General features: G+C 39.4%; 1 protein-coding gene and 1 long non-coding RNA gene across 3 annotated transcripts; one reads left to right on the top strand and one right to left on the bottom strand.

Annotated features, from left to right (window-relative positions):
• Positions 1-2,220: 2,220 nt before the first annotated feature.
• Positions 2,221-2,961, bottom strand: LOC140175634 (uncharacterized). Its single transcript, XM_072204161.1, has one exon. The coding sequence runs from the start codon at positions 2,959-2,961 to the stop codon at positions 2,221-2,223; it is 741 nt and encodes a 246-aa protein (XP_072060262.1).
• A 3,203-nt stretch (positions 2,962-6,164) lies between these two features.
• On the top strand, positions 6,165-19,038 carry LOC140175483 (uncharacterized). 2 transcript variants are annotated; one of them, XR_011866297.1, is made up of 2 exons: positions 6,165-6,353; positions 18,707-19,038. It is a non-coding gene; the product is annotated as an uncharacterized lncRNA (long non-coding RNA). The 2 variants fall into 2 exon arrangements; XR_011866296.1 differs by lacking the exon at positions 18,707-19,038 and adding an exon at positions 10,393-10,690.
• Positions 19,039-21,418: the final 2,380 nt, after the last annotated feature.

The raw sequence follows: 21,418 nt of genomic DNA, 5'->3' as shown, positions 1-21,418 counted from the left end.
GTGTTTTTACTAGTCTCATAATGTCTGCTTCTCCCTGTATCCAATGTCCAACCTCATCTTTCAGTTTGTCAATTCTATTTCGCATTCTTCTCTGTATGGTTGTTGCATGAAAGAAGGCTGTGTTTTTGTCTCCCCATTTAAGCCATTTCAACCTTGATCTTTGCCCCCAGTATTTTTCTTCTTGCTTCCAAAGATCATTTATCTGGTTCTTCAGTTCTTTCCCTCTTTTTTGATCTATGTCCGTCATATCGCCCTTTTGTATTTGAAGTAGCTCATTCTTCTTTTTTCTATTTCTTTGTCTGCTCTTTTGAACTTTCTTCTGCTCCACTCCGTCAATTCCCTTATGCATCTACCCCTCTTTCTGATGAATTGATTCCAACAGTTTCTATTTCCATCATCATGCTGCCAATTCCTCCTAATAACCTCTTCGCACTCCTCATGCTCTGTCCAAAAGGCCTCAAACCTGAATTCTTTTTTTATCCGAACTTTCGGCTGTGTTTCCAAAATTAAGGCACAATGATCCGAACTTATGGCCGGAGCAGCTTTTAGAACAACATTCTGATGTAAACTCAGCCATTTCTAATTCACTAATACACTATCTAGTCTTTCCCTAGTAACAAAGTTGTTTCTTGGGTTGCTGTACCATGTAAACCTACTTCCTTTAAGGTCAATATCTATTAAACCATTATCATCTACAAATTTTCTGAAGGAATCCAAATAAATTTTTGGTTGAGGATGAAGGCCTACCTTTTCGTCTTGACATAGGATATCATTGAAATCCCCCAAAATAGCTAGAGGTTCTTCCCTGTTTCTATTACTTACCGTAAGCTCCCACCAGAGTTTCCTTCGCTTTTGGAAAACTGGGTTGCCATACACGAAAACACCCTGCCATTTCATAAAATTATTGATATTAATACTTGCTTTAATATAATTATCACACCACTCATAAACATCAATATTAATATTGGATTTCCATAGCAAACATAGCCCACCGGACAAGTTCCAGGGTTCTACACAAAAAAACTTGTCAAAATTCAGCCTTCTTCTTATCCTACTCATTCTTTCTTGACTGGCCCTGGTTTCCATTAAAAAAACTATAAGCGGCTTTACTTTTTTACAAAGGTTATACAACTCAGAAATTGTCGGGGCAGCCGCTATTCTCCGACAATTCCAACTGATGATAATCATGGCTGAGGTTGGGGCTTGATAAGGCCTGCCTCCTCAGCCGTTTGCATTCCAATAATCTGACCAGTAACAAGCCTAGCTAACTGATACTCCCCTGAACCATTAAAGTTGATGTTGTTCTTTGTTTTCTTGGGTCCTCTATCCTCTTGTTCCTCCTGTCTCTCTCTATAAGTTAGCATTGGAATCTGTTTAGTTTCTCGTTTCCTCTTCAAATTCAGATTCAGTTCCAATTTCTTTGCAAGTTGCATTTCCCAATCTGTCTGTGCTTCCATTTCCTTTTCTTCATCTTCATCACTTGCTAACTCAACATAATAGATATTCTCCCCTGGCTTTGCTTTTCGGCACTCTCCTTTATGTTTTGCCTTCTAATCTTCTTTAGATAGTCTTCCAGTAGCATTCTCCTCTGTTTCCCCCTTCAGAAATTCTTGTTTTTCTTTTTCCTCTGTTATGGCTACACACTCCTGTTTGTCCCACTTCCTTGCTAACATAAGCCTTGTTAATTCCTGACCTATAGTTTCCTTTTCTTTTTTTCTGGGCCCATTCTCCAATCTTCTGTTTTATAGCTGTTCACTTCTTCTCCTTCAATTGTGTACTTATTCAGCCCACTTTTTCCAGCATTCCTTGCTTGCTGATGTAAAGCCCCTGTATTGGGCCCAATATCCCTTGCTTGACCAATTTCATCTGATTCCTCCTTTCTTGCATCTGGGCCTTTTTTATATTGGCCCATTCATTCTTCCTCTCTCTTATCTCTTTAATCAGATTGCTAATTTTATAGGCTGCTTCTAGGTCATGATGCGTATCCCCCTCTTCCTGAAAATCAGAGATTCTTGGTACTTCTTCTACCTGCTCCTCTGCATCTGCCATCTCTTCTTCTCTCTTCATTTGGTTTTCCCAGACACATTCCTCCCAGATTTTCTGCTGTGAAACTCTTTCTGCCCTCATCCTACTCTCTTCAGAACTTCGTTGATCGCTACTCTCTCTCTCAGGGTTCATTTGTTCACGCGCCTGCATCTCCCCATCCTGACTCCGTCCTCCTTATTTTGGGGTGCCTCCTCCCATGGTTGATCCTATTCGACCCTGACTTGCTCCCAGTCCCGGTGCATATTTCTTCTTTGTAGGATCCCAGCATGCCATGGCTATTGGATTCTTGCATGACTTTTTCTCATGTCCTAGTATACCACAGTTGAAGTAGTAGCTGTCCGGCAGCCTCTCATACTTGAAAAAAATCCACAGTGGAGGCAGACTCTCTCTATCTAACCAGAATCCTGTAGGTAATGTCTTTGTGATGTTGATGCTCACCCTAATTCTCAGATATGGCTTTTTAAGGACTCCATCTGTCTTTGGTTCTTCAGCTTCGACTAAGACACCTAACATTTTTCCGATAAGCCTCGCAGTTTCTTTTTCCATAAATTCAAGTGGGATGCCATGCACTTGAATCCAAAATTCCATGAAGTCATGGTCAACTTCAAAAACAGACTCGCCCTCCTTCCACAACCTGAGATTAATCATATTATCTTTGACATTCCATGGTCCATTCTGAATGATCTGCAACCCTTTCTTCCTGTCTCTAAAGCTGAATAGTATCTTCTTCCTTCCAATGTCTGTAACTGCCACTCCTTGAGGGTTTTCCCACATTTCTAGTAAAATATTTTTGCAAGTTTTGAAATTTATCTCCTTGACACTTATTAGTTTTCCCACCACGTTTAAGCAATCTTTCTTATATCCCATTTCTCCCGGCTTGTTGAGCTTTATGACTTTTCCCTCGATGTTGTTCATGTTAAAGGTTAATGCAGAGAAGGTTATGTGTTTCAAGTTCAGTGGTTAATAAGGAAAATGTTATGTGTTTCAGGTTTCAGTGGTTTTGACGGTTCAAAAAGGATGAGGATTATGTAGAAATGTAGATTTGATTGTTGAAAACAAGGCTGAAAATGAACTCCCTTAAATTTGATCCATTTGAACTGCTCTTTAACCAAATTAAATAAATAGGTGATTGGAGGCAAAAAAATAATAATAAATAGGTAATTGGATTAACGGATCGAATGATCAATTATGTGAGTATGCCATAGGCCCATAGCTATCCTTTTTCTTTTGTCAAACTTCAATTGCCAACAATGTTCTGTCTGTTTTGGTCGGAACACTTGCCCTTGGGATTTGATAGAACCAACTACCAAGCCTTTAATAGATTGTTACTAGAAGCCCAATATAATTATAATTGATCCAGCGTTATACAGCGTTAGTAAACAAATATGAGTCCAAAACGACCAGTCTACCCATTCCATTTGCATAGCAATGCCCAAAAAGCAAAACCCTGATCTAGTGACTAGTTATAGTCCACCAGATAAGTGTATCCAAGCTTGTTCAATTGCCATTTCTGACCCAAAAAAGAGAATAAAAGCTTGGTCGTTGCATCCCCTTAACGTGGCCATTAGCACTCGTAATAAAAAATAAAAAACAGTTTGGATCCCAGTGATTAGTTTATTTATTTATTTAAATAAATATTAAAATTTAAATTTTATTTGTACATGTAATAATTTATTAACTAATAATAAATTTTTAAATAAAATTTAAATTTGTTACAAATTAATTATTGATCTATCCAATAAAAAAGTACGACAAAAAAAATTAAAAAAATAATAACAATCATGATGAAAGCTCATATGGTGATATCCATAAAATAAATGGCATAAAATAAGTGGTTAGGTTGATTGATTGAAAAGGAATTTGACTTTTATAACCATCGTTAATTGAAATGTCGTCGTCAAGGCAAGAAAAACAGTATGGATGATTGTTGTTCGTCATTCATTCACTCTGTCTAGGTTTGATTCATGACTGGTTTGTTAAGTTACTTATCTCATCAAATATTTTATAGTTACTTAGCATCTTATTTGGAAGCTTATGTTTATATTAGTGTTTGTTTGTAAATGAAATTGGTGTCAACATAATTTTATAGAATTTAAATCTTACTTATAAAAATAAACTACATATCTTAATTTAAGTCTTAGTTATAAATACTCATTTATTTTTTCGAATTTTTTAGTTTTAAAATTAGATGTTTAGATGCCAAATTTAAAAATGTTAATAATAAATCATAGAAGTATTCTTTTGGTCTCTCTAATTTGGAGAGAGAGAGAGAGAGAGAGAGAGAGAGAGAGAGAGAGAGAGAGAGAGAGAGAGAGAGAGAGAGAGAGAGAGAGAGAGAGAGAGAGAGAGAGAGAGAGAGAGAGAGAGAGAGAGAGAGAGATTTTATTAAGCCCGGCTCCGTGCTGTTCTTTTCCTCATTTTTCTGTTCAATCATTAAGCCCACTTTATTCCACCTATTTATTGATGTTGGTATAGAATAATCAACGCATTAATTCTTTTATCATGGAAGGTGATTTCTTTAATTTGCTATGTTAAACAAGAAAAAAGTGATGCTTTATTTCCATATTCTTATTCTCTTTGGGTGCTGTTGATTTTTTATGGAACTTAGAAGTGTATGTGGATGTGGGTGATTTGTGTTTTGTTCATTGTTGATAGGTGAGTGTTGGAAAGATTGTGAGCATGAATGAGAGGAGAGAGTTTTTTATTTTATTTTTTCAGGAGAAATTTCATCCAAAATTTAGAAAAGGATATCTTAGTACTATTGTTTTCGTTAAGAATGGTTTTTAAACAACAAAAATCTTAAGGACGATTTTGATTTTAATTCTAAATTATAGAAATTAAAAGAGTATTTATTTTTAAAATCATTTATAAAATAAAATAACAAAATGGTACATTCAAAGGCATAACAAATTATAGGACGCATGCACACATACGTGTAAAAATTTTTTTGTTAATTTTTTAATTCTTATTATAAGATAGCAAAGTTTTTGAAGAAATTTTTTCATAATCAACATAGTTTTTAGGAGGACTAATAAAAAAAGTATTAACCAAAATTCGCATGATATTTACCAAAATTTCTTGCAAAATCTTGGCATTTAATTTTCCAACAATACTTGGTAGCCATAATTTAGAAACCATAGGGAGTTTAATTTGTATTTTTTAACTTTCTTTAATGTATTTGTTTATTTATTTTGTATATGATCATTATTGTTAAAATAAATGGATAATTTTAAATAAAATAAATATAATTATAAATGTATATACAAAAATATGGATATTAAGTAAAATAAGATAATTTTATATTATTGTCTCTCTAATATTATTTTTAATTTTATTTCAAAATACAAATAAAACAAAACATACAACAATTAAAGTTTATTTATATAGAAAATATAAAAAAATGTCACTTATGACCTATCCAGAAAATAATCATAAAAATAGAGACATGATCTTAGCGAAAGTAGTAAATATTAAAAATTACTTTAATCTAAAACGTTTCAAACATCTTTTAAGTTTTAAAAGGTTTTAAATAAATAATTAGCATATTTAACAGCCATTCAATTTCTTAGCTAAAATATGTGTTATACAATCTAGGAGAGTTTAACATATCATAGAGTTGCCAATGAATAATAACTCAAAGAGTTTTGTTAGGTAGACAATAATTTTTATGAACAAGGTGAACAATGAATTTTAAAATTAACCCAATAAAATTAAAAAAAAATACTCCACCCCCAAATTATCTTCTAAACTCTAACATGGATAATCATTCACATACTTAGTAAATTAAACATCCGACATATCTATTATTCACATTGTTTAGTATTCTCATTGTCTACCTATATTTTTTCTAACTGAAATGGTATAATCTTCCCATACTCACTTAAGAAGTTGCAAATTTGAATCTCCCTATCTTTGGTTAAAAAAAAATGACATAGACTTGAACTTGAGTCTCTCGAGGAAAAGCTGAGTATATCCTAACCACCTAGACTACAATGGGTTGACGTTGCCATTATGATAAGATTAATTAACTAACCATGTGGTTGCATATAGGTACTTATTTACACATTTTATATTAGTGTTGAATATGATTTCTAATTGCACCTTCTTTTTATGTTTTTCAAATAAAAACTATAGCTTGGGTGAGAATTGAAGGTTCAAGTTCAGGTTTAATAAGGGCAAGTTTGTAAACAGAAAATGAAACATATGATTGCATAGGGACAGTTTTGGCCAAGCGTGGATGTTGGTCATTTCTCAAAGGCGGATTTCTTTTTAATTGGCCTTCTACTTCATCTATGCTTTTCTTTCAGGTACCTTAACAATGTTACATTTTTAGCAGTATTAGTTAATAAAATTGTCCAAAAAACTAGCATTATTAATGAATTTATAATGATCCAGAACATTGATGGTAAAGATAAAGATATAAATATAGAGTTAGCTAGCCCATCACTGCAGCCATTTACTTTGCAGCAATGGAGATTAAATCAGAGTACCTAATCAACAGTCAGTACTTAGTCCAATCAACTTTTTCCTCTTCTTATTTGTAGTTCCACATCACATTCAAAAATAACTTCTACATGTGCTATGAAATGAAGTATGTGAAACCAATATTATTCTAAATTATATGTATCTTATTTTTGTCTAATTCAACATCCTATACATATTTTAATTTATTTCCAATTTGATAACATCGAAAGCAAGCTTTAACGATTCATGTGTCAGATAGCAATGTGAAGAGAATACAAGAAGCCACCATCAATATAGAGTAGATATCAAAAGACTTCCCTTTTGAATCTGCAATAGCCAAGACCATTCTTGGCAATATGCCCTATTAGATTTTTCAACATTCTCCTCATCATGTACATTAAACCATAAAACTTAGTTATATTCAATTGGTAATTAGTTAGTTCATGCCTTTTTTAATTGTTCTGCACAGAATTGGTTTGTGAAAAGATTCAATGCTGTAGTATTTGAAAATGAGCTAAAATCGTATGCCACAGAACCTGATCAAGGCAAGGTCAATTACACAATTTCAGATCAGATGCTACAATTTGTTAGAGAAAACAAAATCATAGCTAGAGGTCACAATATCTTCTGGGAAGATCCTAAGTATACTCCCGCATGGGTGCGAAACCTTATCGGAATTGAATTACAAGCTGTTGTTCAATTACCGAAAAGCAATTTCACTCGCAATCGATGATCAGTAATCATGAAGTTTCATATTTTGTAATGAAGTATATTGTAAAACCCGGTTAATTAACGGCTAATTAACCCATAAATGAGAATTTATTCTAGAAAGCCCAAAATGCGATTTTTGTGGCTAAATGTGATAGAGGAGATTGAGACGAGAATTTTGATACCAATTTTATAGAATTCGGACCAAGATTGGACCGAACGGGCTAAACCGGGCCAATTGGACCCAAAGTGGGCCCTTGGCCCAACATAACTTAACCAAAACCCTAGTTTTCAGCACTCTCTCTCCTCATTTGTTACACACACAAGCTGAAATTAGAGAGAAAAGGAGGAAGAACACTCTCTCAAGTTCTCTCCTTTGCTTAATCTTCAAACCACCATAACTTTTGATCTAGAGCTCCGATTGCCGCCCCGTTTGCGGCCACGCGTTCACCGCGGAGAGCTCTACAAAACCCATACAACCAATCTTGAGGTAAGCCACAAGTTTCTGTTCGAAATCTCAGCCCCTATTTTCGAGTTTCATGGGTGAAATGTTGAGATTTTGGGTTCTTTGATGTTATAGGACCCAACTCTCTTGAAGGAGAAGGTTAATCTTGTCTCCTTGGACCTTGGGTGTGGTAAGATTCTCAACCCTAGTGTATTTTGTTGTTTTATGATGCTTGGGTTTTGAGATGTTGTGTATGGGTATGATGGTTGTGGCTTAGGTTGTGTATATGTGAATATTGGAGCTTGATTGGTGATTTTGAAAAGCTTGGAAAGGGTTTGGTGGTGAAAAATCTGTTCTTGGAGGTGTTGAGGCCTTGAGAGCTTGTGGATAAGTGGTTTGGAAGTGCTCCGGTGGAGCTTGGGAAAATCGGCTAAGGTATGGTTTCGGTTTCCCGTATCTAATATGTAATGTGGTAGGAAATACTTAGGCTAGAGGCCCTAAGATAGGCATTGAATGGTTGATGTTGTTGAATGATTGAGATATATGATGTGGTCATATATGTGATGATGATTATTGATGCCTTGATGGTATGATGTATGAGAAATATGCATGTTGTGTTATATGCTTGATGATTGGTTATGGTTGAATTGTGGGTTGAACCATGTTGATGGTGAGTATGATATTGATTGTGTAAAATGATGATTTATTGGAATTGTTGTTGTTGAGATTTGGCATGAGGAAGAGTATATGATATGTCAATATGCTTGAGTTTGAGCCACTTGGGTGAAGTGGGTTAGAATGGTGAGATAGTGTTTTTGTAAAATGTGGTAAAGTCTCAATGTGTGAGTTGATGAGGCTTGATGTTGAATTTGACATATATTGATTGATTTCAAAGAGAAGGGATGAAAATGGCATGTTTTGATTGATTTTGAAAAGAGTTGGAAATGGCTTGTTTTGAAAATGGCACTTTGTGGTTTTTATGAAAAACATGGTTTTTGGGCATACTTTGGTGGGACATAACTTGGACTACGGATCTCTGTTTTGTGTCAAATCTATTTAGAAATGAAATTGGATCCGGGATGTCCATGCCGTTCGAAGAACGGGTGAAAAACGATTTAAAATGAGAAAGTTATGTCCGTTGGAAGATTGGGGTTTAAATTGGTGAATTCTGCAGCTTTTAACTTAGAAAAATTTTAGCAGAATGACCCCTTGCGCGTGAGCGCACTTGGCGCGTGCGCGCCGTTCTTCCCGAAAATGCCATCCACGCGTGAGCTTGATGTGCGCGGGCGCGCCGATGGTGCTGCACCCAATGCCCAGCCATTTTCCAGAAAGTTATGCCAGAACTGTGCCAGTGTTGTGCCTGGGGCACGAGAACACCCACGCGTACGCGTGGTTGACGCTTGCGCGTCGATTGGCAAATGTTTAATCCACGCGTTAGCGTGCATGACGCTTACGCGTCGATGAAGTTTTGAGGCCATTCACGCGTGCGCGTGGAGTGCGCGTACGCGTGGACCTGTTTTCATCCCAAAGTTGATTTTTGAGTTTTAAAAGCCAAATTTCATACTTCTAAGCCTCCGATCTCACCACTTATATCTTAAATCATTATGATATGCCTAGCTATGAGAGAAGGAGCTAGTGGATGTGGTAACTTGCGAGTGAAGCAAGGGAAATGAATAATCAATGAGGATCATTGATGATTATGTGAGATGTGGAGGATGGTGGTGGAAGTGCTTGTTATGCCATTGGCCGAAGGGCCGTAATTGTTTATGAATTGGCTGGTTCTGGATTGAACCGTGAGCCGGAATAGCTGTGTATGCTATGGATATTGGCTGGTTCTGGATTGAACCGTGAGCCGGAATAGCTGTGTATGCTATGGATATTGGCTGGTTCTGGATTGAACCGTGAGCCGGAATAGCTGTGTATGCTATGGATATTGGCTGGTTATGGATTTAACCGTGAGCCGGAATGGCTGATATGGATGTTGATCCATGGATGAGAATTCATGCATGTTTATGCTGAATTATTGATAATTGTGATTTGCACTTCCACTATCGGAGTTACGAGTTCCCTGGGTAGTAGCAGTGGCTAGCCACCACGTGCTCCAGGTTGAGACTTGATACTCTTTTGACCCTATGTCATAAGTGTGGCCGGGCACTGTGAAAGACCCGGATGAGCTCGCCCCCGTATATATTCACCAGTGAGGGTGATGGATATAGATCATGATTATGATCAAGTTTATGATGAGTATAACTCGAGTTGGGGATGCATGACAGAGGGACAGTCCAATGGTTAGCTACCAGGACTTGTCGGGTTGGCTCTATAACCGACAGATGATATCATCAGCCACTAGGGACAGGCATTCATCATATGCATACTATATGAATTGTTTGAGATTGCCTATTTGACTGCATATAACTTGCTAATTGTCTAAATGCCTTACTTGCTCCTATTTGTATATTTCTTATTTGATATAACTGTGTTTGCTACATTATATCCTGCTGGTGGTTGGGAGGTTTGAAGGAATTGGAAAGGGAAGTATTAGTTAGTCTGAAGAATCTCTAGTCAGATGCCCTTTTTATGGTTTAGCTTGTTTATAAGCTTGGATATTATCTGGAGGAAGTTCCAGGATTGCCTTTGGCTTTCCTCCATTACTATGTATTATATATGTGGAAGCTGTTACCATGCTGGGGACCTTTGGTTCTCACCCATGTGGGTTTTGTGGTTTTCAGATGCAGGACGTGAGGTTTCCCGCTGAGGCATGCTGGAGACTTCTATACTTGCGAAGATCCTTTGTTCTCAGGGCTATGTTTTGGTTTATATGTTTTGCTTAGATACTTTTATCTCCATTAAATAATACAAACTGTGATGACTCCTCTCATGGGAGATTTTGGAGAATAGGTTTTATGTATTTGTGTCCCTTTGGGTTTCCTTTGGGATTTTCCTTATTTCTATCATATGTATATTGTTATGCTCGGACCGGTTATCTTCGCAGCCGGATCTTGAGTCTTGATATTCCTGTTTTTGACACTCCTTTGTATATATATAATTCTCGCGTTGGTTATCCTTGTTCGTAACGTTATCGATCGGAGTGTTGCGCTTTCGAGTTGCGGTTTTTGTTTACCCCTTTTTTCTACAAAGGCTCCTAGTCATAATCAATTATTCATACTACTATACGTACTAAATTTTTATTTTAGAGGTCGTAATACCTTGCCATCTCTGAATTATGACTTAAGCATAAGACTCTGCATGGTAGGGTGTTACATTATGGTATCAGAGCAGTTCGTTCCTGTAGAGCCTGAGGGATGGACTGATTATGCTTCCGTGCATTCTCTGTGTGTGTGTTATGTGCTATTAGTATATCTGCTTGATATAATTGGCATAAACGTTCATGAGCATGCATTTGGGACTTTGAAGTACTAGACTTCCGATATTGAGACTGATCAACTTAATATCGATTGTTTGGTATGTATAGGAACCAGATGGCGCCTCGTGGACGCGGTAGAGGTAGTGCGAGAGGTCGTACGAATGCTCGTGCACCGGAGAATAACCCTAATGACCCGGTGAACTTTATGACTGCGTTGGAGAACATGGCTGCTGCTATGCAAGCCACTGCTGAGGCTCTTGGTCAACAGATGAACAACCATGGTAATGATGGAGGTGGAGTTCAAGGCCCGATGACACTGGCAAACTTTTTGAAGGTTAATCCACCTAAGTTCAAGGGAACTACTAGTCCGACTGAGGCTGATACATGGTTTCAGGCTATAGAGCGAGCGCTGCAAGCGCAAGTGGTGCCTGAAGGACAGCGTGTCGAGTTTGCTACCTATATGCTTGTCGGTGAAGCGTCGCATTGGTGGCAAGGTATCCGACGTCTTCTGCAGCAGGGTGATGACTATATCACTTGGAATGTCTTCCAAGAGGAGTTCTATAAGAAGTACTTTCCGACTTCTGCTAGGACGGCTAAGGAACTTGAATTGTTACAGCTGAAGCAGGGTACTATGTCCATATCGGAGTATACTGACAAGTTTGAGGAGCTATTCAGGTTCTCTCGTATGTGCCAAGGGACTCCGGTGGAATATGAGGAATGGAAGTGTGTTAAGTATGAAGGAGGACTCCGGAGTGATATTTTCAGTTCAGTGGGACCAATGGAGATTAGGACTTTCTCCGAGTTGGTAAACAAGTGTAGGGTTGCTGAAGAGTGTGTGAAGAGGGCAACCGCTGAGAAAGGGAGTCAAAAGGGATCATTCCCGCAGAACCGAGGGAAGAGCCTTGCACCTAGAGGTCCGTCTTTCAAGAGAGGAAGCTCTTTTAGGAGGCCCAACAACAACAACAACTCCCAAGGAAAAAGGTTTGGGAAACAGCCTCAAAATGATCAAGCTTGTACTAGGTGTGGGAGTCACCATCCGGGAGCACCATGCAAGGCCGGATGGGGTTTGTGCTACACTTGTGGAAAGGCAGGGCATAAAGCTGTAAATTGTCCTGAGAAGCAGAAACAAGGTGCTGGAAAAGCACAACAGACTGGTCGGGTGTTCACCACTTCAGCTGTAGGAGCTGAGGGATCTGAGACACTCATTCGAGGTAACTGTGAAATAGCTGGTCAAACTTTAAATGCTTTATTTGATTCGGGAGCATCACATTCATTCATTGCATTTGAGAAAGCCCATGAGTTAGGATTGAAGATTGTAACTCTAGGTTATGATCTAAGAGTGTACAATGCTACCCATGAAGCCATGGTGACTAGGCTAGGATGCCTGGAAGTTTCCTTTAGGTTCAAGCAGCGTGATTTTGTTCATAATTTAATCTGCTTACCGATGATTGGTCTTGATCTTATCTTGGGATTGGATTGGTTATCTAAGAACCATGTCCTGCTTGATTGTTCTACAAAGTCGGTGTACTTTATGCCGGAAGATACGGAAGGGCCGGTCGTGGTAAATAGTTATTACTTGAATTCGATGATGGTGAACTGTTCCGGAACCGAATGTCAGGGTATCCTGTTGTTAGCAGCGGGTGTTTCGGGTGATGACCAAAGGTTGGAACAGATTCCGGTTGTGTGTGAGTTTCCGGAAGTGTTTCCTGATGATATTGATGAGTTTCCACCTAACCGAGAGGTTGAGTTTGCTATTGAATTGGTGCCCGGGGCGGGACCAATCTCAAGTGCTCCTTATAGGATGTCACCGTTAGAGATGAACGAGCTAAAGTCTCAGTTAGAGGATTTGTTGGGAAAGAACTTTATACGACCAAGTGTCTCTCCGTGGGGTGCTCCAGTGTTACTGGTAAAGAAGAAGGATGGGAGTATGCGGCTTTGTGTGGATTACAGGCAACTGAACAAGGTTACAATAAAGAATAAGTACCTATTGCCGAGAATTGATGATCTCATGGATCAGTTACAAGGAGCTGGAGTTTTCTCCAAGATCGATTTGCGATCCGGTTATCACCAGATAAGGGTGAGGGGTGAGGATATCCCTAAGACCTCTTTTAGGACTCGTTATGGTCATTACGAGTACACTGTAATGTCTTTTGGATTGACGAACGCTCCTGCAGTATTTATGGATTACATGAATAGAGTTTTCCGTCCGTTTTTGGATAAATTCGTTGTTGTCTTCATTGATGACATACTGATTTATTCCAAGACTGAAGAAGAGCATGCGGAACACTTGAGGACCGTGTTGCAGATTCTAAAGGAGAAGAAACTCTATGCAAAACTGTCGAAGTGTGAGTTTTGGAAGAGTGAGGTGAAGTTTTTGGGCCATGTGGTGAGTAAGAAGGGAATAGCCGTAGATCCAACTAAGGTGGAGGCTGTGATGGATTGGAAGCAACCAACCACCGTAACAGAGATAAGGAGTTTTCTGGGTTTAGCTGGCTATTACCGAAGGTTTATCAAAGGCTTTTCACAGATAGCTTTGCCAATGACAAAGTTAACCCGCAAAGACACTCCGTTTGTTTGGACTCCTGAGTGCGAGGAGAGCTTTCAGACATTGAAGAAAAAGTTGACCACTGCACCTGTGTTAGTGTTACCCGAGCCGAATGAGCCATTTGAGGTGTATTGTGATGCCTCATTGAAGGGTCTAGGGTGCGTGCTAATGCAGCATCGTAATGTGGTGGCGTATGCCTCACGACAGTTGAGACCTCATGAAGTTAATTACCCTACGCACGATTTGGAACTCGCTGCGGTTGTGTTTGCCTTGAAGGTGTGGAGGCATTATCTCTATGGGGTTAAGTTCCAAGTTTTCTCTGATCATAAGAGCTTGAAGTATCTCTTTGATCAGAAAGAGCTCAATATGAGGCAGAGGAGGTGGATGGAATTGTTGAAGGACTACGACTTTGAGTTGAATTACCATCCGGGAAAGGCGAACGTAGTGGCGGATGCGTTAAGTCGGAAGTCGTTATATGCGGCTTGGATGATGCTTCAAGAGGAGAAGTTGCTCAAGGGATTTGAGAGTCTGAAAATCGGTGCTCGAGAAGTATCCGGAACCTTGTGTTTGAGCCGATTAGAGATCTCAAGTGACTTTAAGTCCGAACTCCTAAAGGCTCATCAAAATGATGAAGCTTTATGGAAGGTGTTACCAGCTATTGAGCAAGGAAAACGGTGGAGAGTATCGGAAGAAAAAGATGGGTTATGGAGATTCAAGGGTAGAATCATTGTGCCTGATGTTGGCACTTTGAGGCAAGATATTCTAAAGGAGGCACACAAAAGCGGATTCTCCATTCACCCGGGAAGTACTAAGATGTACCATGATTTAAAGGCGATGTTTTGGTGGCCGGGTATGAAGAATGATGTGGCGGAATATGTATCAAGGTGCTTAACTTGTCAAAAGGTAAAGATTGAACATCAAAGACCTTCCGGGATGTTGCAACCTTTAGAGATTCCACAATGGAAGTGGGAAAGTATTGCAATGGACTTTGTGTCGGGATTGCCAAGGACTAGAGCTGGTTTTGATGCTATTTGGGTGATTGTGGACCGACTGACGAAGTCAGCTCACTTTTTACCCATTCGGATGACTTACACCCTTGAGGAGCTAGCACGGTTATACATAAAGGAGATTGTGAGACTTCATGGTGTACCTGCTACTATAATCTCTGATAGAGATCCTCGTTTCACTTCAAGGTTTTGGGGTGCATTTCAGAAAGCTTTTGGAACCCGATTAAGCTTGAGCACGGCTTACCATCCTCAAACAGATGGTCAATCTGAGAGGACGATCCAAACACTAAAGGATATGTTGAGAGCTTGTGTTTTGGACCAACCGGTGAGTTGGGATCGGTATATGCCATTAGTGGAGTTTGCATACAATAATAGCTATCATGCGAGCATCGGAATGGCTCCGTATGAGGCCTTGTATGGGAGGAAATGTCAATCTCCGCTATGTTGGTATGAAGCTGGAGAGAAAAGCTTGTTAGGGCCGGAGATGATAGCTGAGACTACTGAACAAGTCAAGAAAATCCGTGACAGGATGCTTACGGCGCAGAGTCGTCAAAAGAGTTACGCCGATCAGAGGCGAAAGCCCTTAGAATTTGAGGAAGGAGATCATGTTTTCCTTAAGGTTACTCCGACTACGGGAGTAGGTAGGGCAATTAAGGCAAAGAAGTTGAATCCTCGATACATTGGTCCATTTCAAATCCTGGAGAGGATTGGACCGGTGGCGTATCGGATGGCTCTACCACCTCATCTTTCGAACCTGCACGACGTGTTTCACGTGTCGCAGCTTCGGAAGTACACTCCTGATGCTAGCCATGTGTTGGAACCTGAGTCGGTTCAGTTGAGGGAAGATTTGACGCTTCCAGTGGCTCCAGTCAGAATTGATGATACTAGCATCAAACGGTTGCGTGGAAAAGAGGTTTCATTGGTCAAAGTGGCATGGAGTCGAGGCGGTGTTGAGGAACACACTTGGGAACTTGAGTCGGAGATGCGAACGGATTATCCGCATTTATTCTCAGGTAATTGCATTTGAATTTTGTGGGCAAAATTCCCAATTAGGTGGGTAGAATGTAAAACCCGGTTAATTAACGGCTAATTAACCCATAAATGAGAATTTATTCTAGAAAGCCCAAAATGCGATTTTTGTGGCTAAATGTGATAGAGGAGATTGAGACGAGAATTTTGGTACCAATTTTATAGAATTCGGACCAAGATTGGACCGAACGGGCTAAACCGGGCCAATTGGACCCAAAGTGGGCCCTTGGCCCAACATAACTTAACCAAAACCCTAGTTTTCAGCACTCTCTCTCCTCATTTGTTACACACACAAGCTGAAATTAGAGAGAAAAGGAGGAAGAACACTCTCTCAAGTTCTCTCCTTTGCTTAATCTTCAAACCACCATAACTTTTGATCTAGAGCTTCGATTGCCGCCCCGTTTGCGGCCACGCGTTCACCGCGGAGAGCTCTACAAAACCCATACAACCAATCTTGAGGTAAGCCACAAGTTTCTGTTCGAAATCTCAGCCCCTATTTTCGAGTTTCATGGGTGAAATGTTGAGATTTTGGGTTCTTTGATGTTATAGGACCCAACTCTCTTGAAGGAGAAGGTTAATCTTGTCTCCTTGGACCTTGGGTGTGGTAAAATTCTCAACCCTAGTGTATTTTGTTGTTTTATGATGCTTGGGTTTTGAGATGTTGTGTATGGGTATGATGGTTGTGGCTTAGGTTGTGTATATGTGAATATTGGAGCTTGATTGGTGATTTTGAAAAGCTTGGAAAGGGTTTGGTGGTGAAAAATCTGTTCTTGGAGGTGTTGAGGCCTTGAGAGCTTGTGGATAAGTGGTTTGGAAGTGCTCCGGTGGAGCTTGGGAAAATCGGCTAAGGTATGGTTTCGGTTTCCCGTATCTAATATGTAATGTGGTAGGAAATACTTAGGCTAGAGGCCCTAAGATAGGCATTGAATGGTTGATGTTGTTGAATGATTGAGATATATGATGTGGTCATATATGTGATGATGATTATTGATGCCTTGATGGTATGATGTATGAGAAATATGCATGTTGTGATATATGCTTGATGATTGGTTATGGTTGAATTGTGGGTTGAACCATGTTGATGGTGAGTATGATATTGATTGTGTAAAATGATGATTTATTGGAATTGGTGTTGTTGAGATTTGGCATGAGGAAGAGTATATGATATGTCAATATGCTTGAGTTTGAGCCACTTGGGTGAAGTGGGTTAGAATGGTGAGATAGTGTTTTTGTAAAATGTGGTAAAGTCTCAATGTGTGAGTTGAGGAGGCTTGATGTTGAATTTGACATATATTGATTGATTTCAAAGAGAAGGGATGAAAATGGCATGTTTTGATTGATTTTGAAAAGAGTTGGAAATGGCTTGTTTTGAAAATGGCACTTTGTGGTTTTTATGAAAAACATGGTTTTTGGGCATACTTTGGTGGGACATAACTTGGACTACGAATCTCTGTTTTGTGTCAAATCTATTTAGAAATGAAATTGGATCCGGGATGTCCATGCCGTTCGAAGAACGGGTGAAAAACGATTTAAAATGAGAAAGTTATGTCCGTTGGAAGATTGGGGTTTAAATTGGTGAATTCTGCAGCTTTTAACTTAGAAAAATTTTAGCAGAATGACCCCTTGCGCGTGGGCGCACTTGGCGCGTGCGCGCCGTTCTTCCCGAAAATGCCATCCACGCGTGAGCGTGATGTGCGCGGGTGCGCCGATGGTGCTGCACCCAATGCCCAGCCATTTTCCAGAGAGTTATGCCAGAACTGTGCCAGTGTTGTACCTGGGGCATGAGAACACCCACGCGTACGCGTGGTTGACGCTTGCCCGTCGATTGGCAAATGTTTAATCCACGCGTTAGCGTGCATGACGCTTGCGCGTCGATGAAGTTTTGAGGCCATTCACGCGTGCGCGTGGAGTGCGCGTACGCGTGGAGTGCGCGTACGCGTGGACCTGTTTTCATCCCAAAGTTGATTTTTGAGTTTTAAAAGCCAAATTTCATACTTCTAAGCCTCCGATCTCACCACTTATATCTTAAATCATTATGATATGCCTAGCTATGAGAGAAGGAGCTAGTGGATGTGGTAACTTGCGAGTGAAGCAAGGGAAATGAATAATCAATGAGGATCATTGATGATTATGTGAGATGTGGAGGATGGTGGTGGAAGTGCTTGTTATGCCATTGGCCGAAGGGCCGTAATTGTTTATGAATTGGCTGGTTCTGGATTGAACCGTGAGCCGGAATAGCTGTGTATGCTATGGATATTGGCTGGTTCTGGATTGAACCGTGAGCCGGAATAGCTGTGTATGCTATGGATATTGGCTGGTTATGGATTTAACCGTGAGCCGGAATGGCTGATATGGATGTTGATCCATGGATGAGAATTCATGCATGTTTATGCTGAATTATTGATAATTGTGATTTGCACTTCCACTATCGGAGTTACGAGTTCCCTGGGTAGTAGCAATGGCTAGCCACCACGTGCTCCAGGTTGAGACTTGATACTCTTTTGACCCTATGTCATAAGTGTGGCCGGGCACTGTGAAAGACCCGGATGAGCTCGCCCCCGTATATATTCACCAGTGAGGGTGATGGATATAGATCATGATTATGATCAAGTTTATGATGAGTATAACTCGAGTTGGGGATGCATGACAGAGGGACAGTCCAATGGTTAGCTACCAGGACTTGTCGGGTTGGCTCTATAACCGACGGATGATATCATCAGCCACTAGGGACAGGCATTCATCATATGCATACTATATGAATTGTTTGAGATTGCCTATTTGACTGCATATAACTTGCTAATTGTCTAAATGCCTTACTTGCTCCTATTTGTATATTTCTTGTTTGATATAACTGTGTTTGCTACATTATATCCTGCTGGGAGGTTTGAAGGAATTGGAAAGGGAAGTATTAGTTAGACTGAAGAATCTCTAGTCAGATGCCCTTTTATGGTTTAGCTTGTTTATAAGCTTGGATATTATCTGGAGGAAGTTCCAGGATTGCCTTTGGCTTTCCTCCATTATTATGTATTATATATGTGGAAGCTGTTACCATGCTGGGGACCTTTGGTTCTCACCCATGCGGGTTTTGTGGTTTTCAGATGCAGGACGTGAGGTTTCCCGCTGAGGCATGCTGGAGACTTCTATACTTGCGAAGATCCTTTGTTCTCGGGGCTATGTTTTGGTTTATATGTTTTGCTTAGATACTTTTATCTCCATTAAATAATACAAACTGTGATGACTCCTCTCATGGGAGATTTTGGAGAATAGGTTTTATGTATTTGTGTCCCTTTGGGTTTCCTTTGGGATTTTCCTTATTTCTATCATATGTATATTGTTATGCTCGGACCGGTTATCTTCGCAGCCGGATCTTGAGTCTTGATATTCCTGTTTTTGACACTCCTTTGTATATATATAATTCTCGCGTTGGTTATCCTTGTTCGTAACGTTATCGATCGGAGTGTTGCGCTTTCGAGTTGCGGTTTTTGTTTACCCCTTTTTTCTACAAAGGCTCCTAGTCATAATCAATTATTCATACTACTATACGTACTAAATTTTTATTTTAGAGGTCGTAATACCTTGCCATCTCTGAATTATGACTTAAGCATAAGACTCTGCATGGTAGGGTGTTACATATATAAAGGAAGTAGATAATATAATAGTTATTGAAATTGTAATTCATATATTAAAAATTCATGGGTAGTTGTTATGAGTTTGATTTTTGGTATTTTGTTAGAATATATTATATGATCAAACATACTTTTTTTTTTAGACAAGTTTACGAAGGTTGGATTAGTTGATTTAAAATTATTGGTATTGTCTATATATATTTTTTTTGTGATTGAAATAAATTAAACAAAGAAAAACAAAACAAGGAACTAAATAAATAGAGGGACAGTCTCGTTTAAGACTACTCTTAAACTCCTCCCAAGGTGAAAGAAGCTCCACATGCGAAAGTTGTAACTTCATCGCCATCTTTGCCATAGTATCTGCCACCGTGTTTGCATCTCTCATAATCAAACGAAAGTCAACACGCCAATTCCAATACATGATATCTCTTATTTTGAGCACTAATGGATCAATAAACCCAAAACCATCTTGAGTAACAAAATTAAATGCTTCCACACAATCCGTCTCACAAATAATATCTCGTTAACCCACATCACAAGCTAAGAGATCTCCTCTCCAAATAGCAAACAGTTCTTCTTGAAGAATACTATTACTCTCAATCATTCCCAAACACCCCATTTGCCAGCTCCCATTACAATCTCTAATAACAGAAGCAAAACCAACACTATCACCCGAACTAAAATAACTAGCATCACAATTAATCTTAAAAGTACTAATGGATGGGGGATTCCAAAAACCATTTAGAGTAGAGGGAAGGGACATACGTTGTAATTCAAAAATATTCCTAAACTCCTTTTCTGAAGTTAATGCCAGACAAATCACTTTTTCTGGAGGCCAAGTTTCATGGGAATTAAAGATGTCATTATTCCTTGCTCGCCATATCCACCAAAGTCCCGAAAAGAACTTGAACGGATGCTCTCTGCTATGATACAAGTCTCTATGGTATTGTCTATATTTTAAAATTATCTATGAATTTTGTAAGCTTTTATTACGAAGATTAAAAAAAAGGTTACTGAACAACTTATAGCCACGCTTTAAAAGAATAGTCATATTATACGGTAGTTATCAACAGCTACGCTTTAAAAGCGTAATCATATCTCTCGCTATTGGCACGTTTTGAAAGCGCAACCATATCTCTCACATACAAGCATGGCAATCTATAAAGGTCTGGCAAAAAATAAAGCGTGGCAATAAGTTACAAAAAGTGTGGCGATAGAGCAACCGACACGCTTACAGATGTGACTCTTTCAAAAGCGTGCCGTTAGCTCAAAAAGCGTGGCCAAAAGTTATCGCTACGCTTTTTTTAACTTTTTACTCTGCTTTAAAAGCGTAACAAAATTCATGTTTTCTTATAGTGATAAGACTTTTGAAATGTTATGAATCAACTTATGATTTGGTCTAAACATTAAGGATTGAAATAGCTCTTTATCCCATTAAAATATTCATTGATACATACTACACGTACAAAATTTTTACACATAGAATAGAAATTAATACATAAATTCTTGATATAATATAGAAATTTTTATACATAACACATAAATTCTTGATATAATATAGAAATTTTTATACATAACACAAATTTTTGGATTAAGTACTGAAATCGTCCCTAAGGTCTGGGGTGAAAATCAAAATCGTCCCCGACCTTTTTTTGTTATTAAAATCATCCTCAACGTTCAAAAACTCTTTAAAATCATCCTTCCCCGAATTCTTGGACCAAAATACCCTCATCATCATCATTCTTCTCTTCACCTTTCTCACCCCACCATCCACCTCCACTGCCACCAACATTACCACCACAACCACCATCAACACCACCACCACCACCACCACCACCAACGCCAACCAACACCAACACCATGATCAAACAACAGCCACAACACCATACCACCACAACCACCAACACAAACACCACCACCAACACCAAGAACCCCAAACAACAGCAACAACACAAAACAACACCAAATCAAAAAGTAGAAACAGAAAGCAAAAAAGCAGGAAATCAGATGCAGATGGCAGAGGCGGACAGGCGGCGAGGCGGTGAGGTTGCGAGGCAGAGGCGCAGGCGGCGAGGCGGCGAAGAACGGCAACGAAGGCGCGGCGGTCTCCCTCCCCTGTGCGCGATGGCGGTGACTGGCGCGATGGCGGCGAGGTTGCGAGGCGGAGGCGCAGGCGGCGAGGCG

Source organism: Arachis hypogaea, chromosome 10, assembly GCF_003086295.3.
Source record: "Arachis hypogaea cultivar Tifrunner chromosome 10, arahy.Tifrunner.gnm2.J5K5, whole genome shotgun sequence".
NCBI classification, from domain to species: domain Eukaryota; kingdom Viridiplantae; phylum Streptophyta; class Magnoliopsida; order Fabales; family Fabaceae; genus Arachis; species Arachis hypogaea.
This window is presented reverse-complemented; position numbering and strand designations above follow the sequence as displayed.

Coding starts and splice junctions, on each gene's coding strand:
- LOC140175634 (XM_072204161.1), bottom strand. CDS start 2,961: ATGAACAACATCGAGGGAAAAGTCATAAAGCTCAACAAGCCGGGAGAA.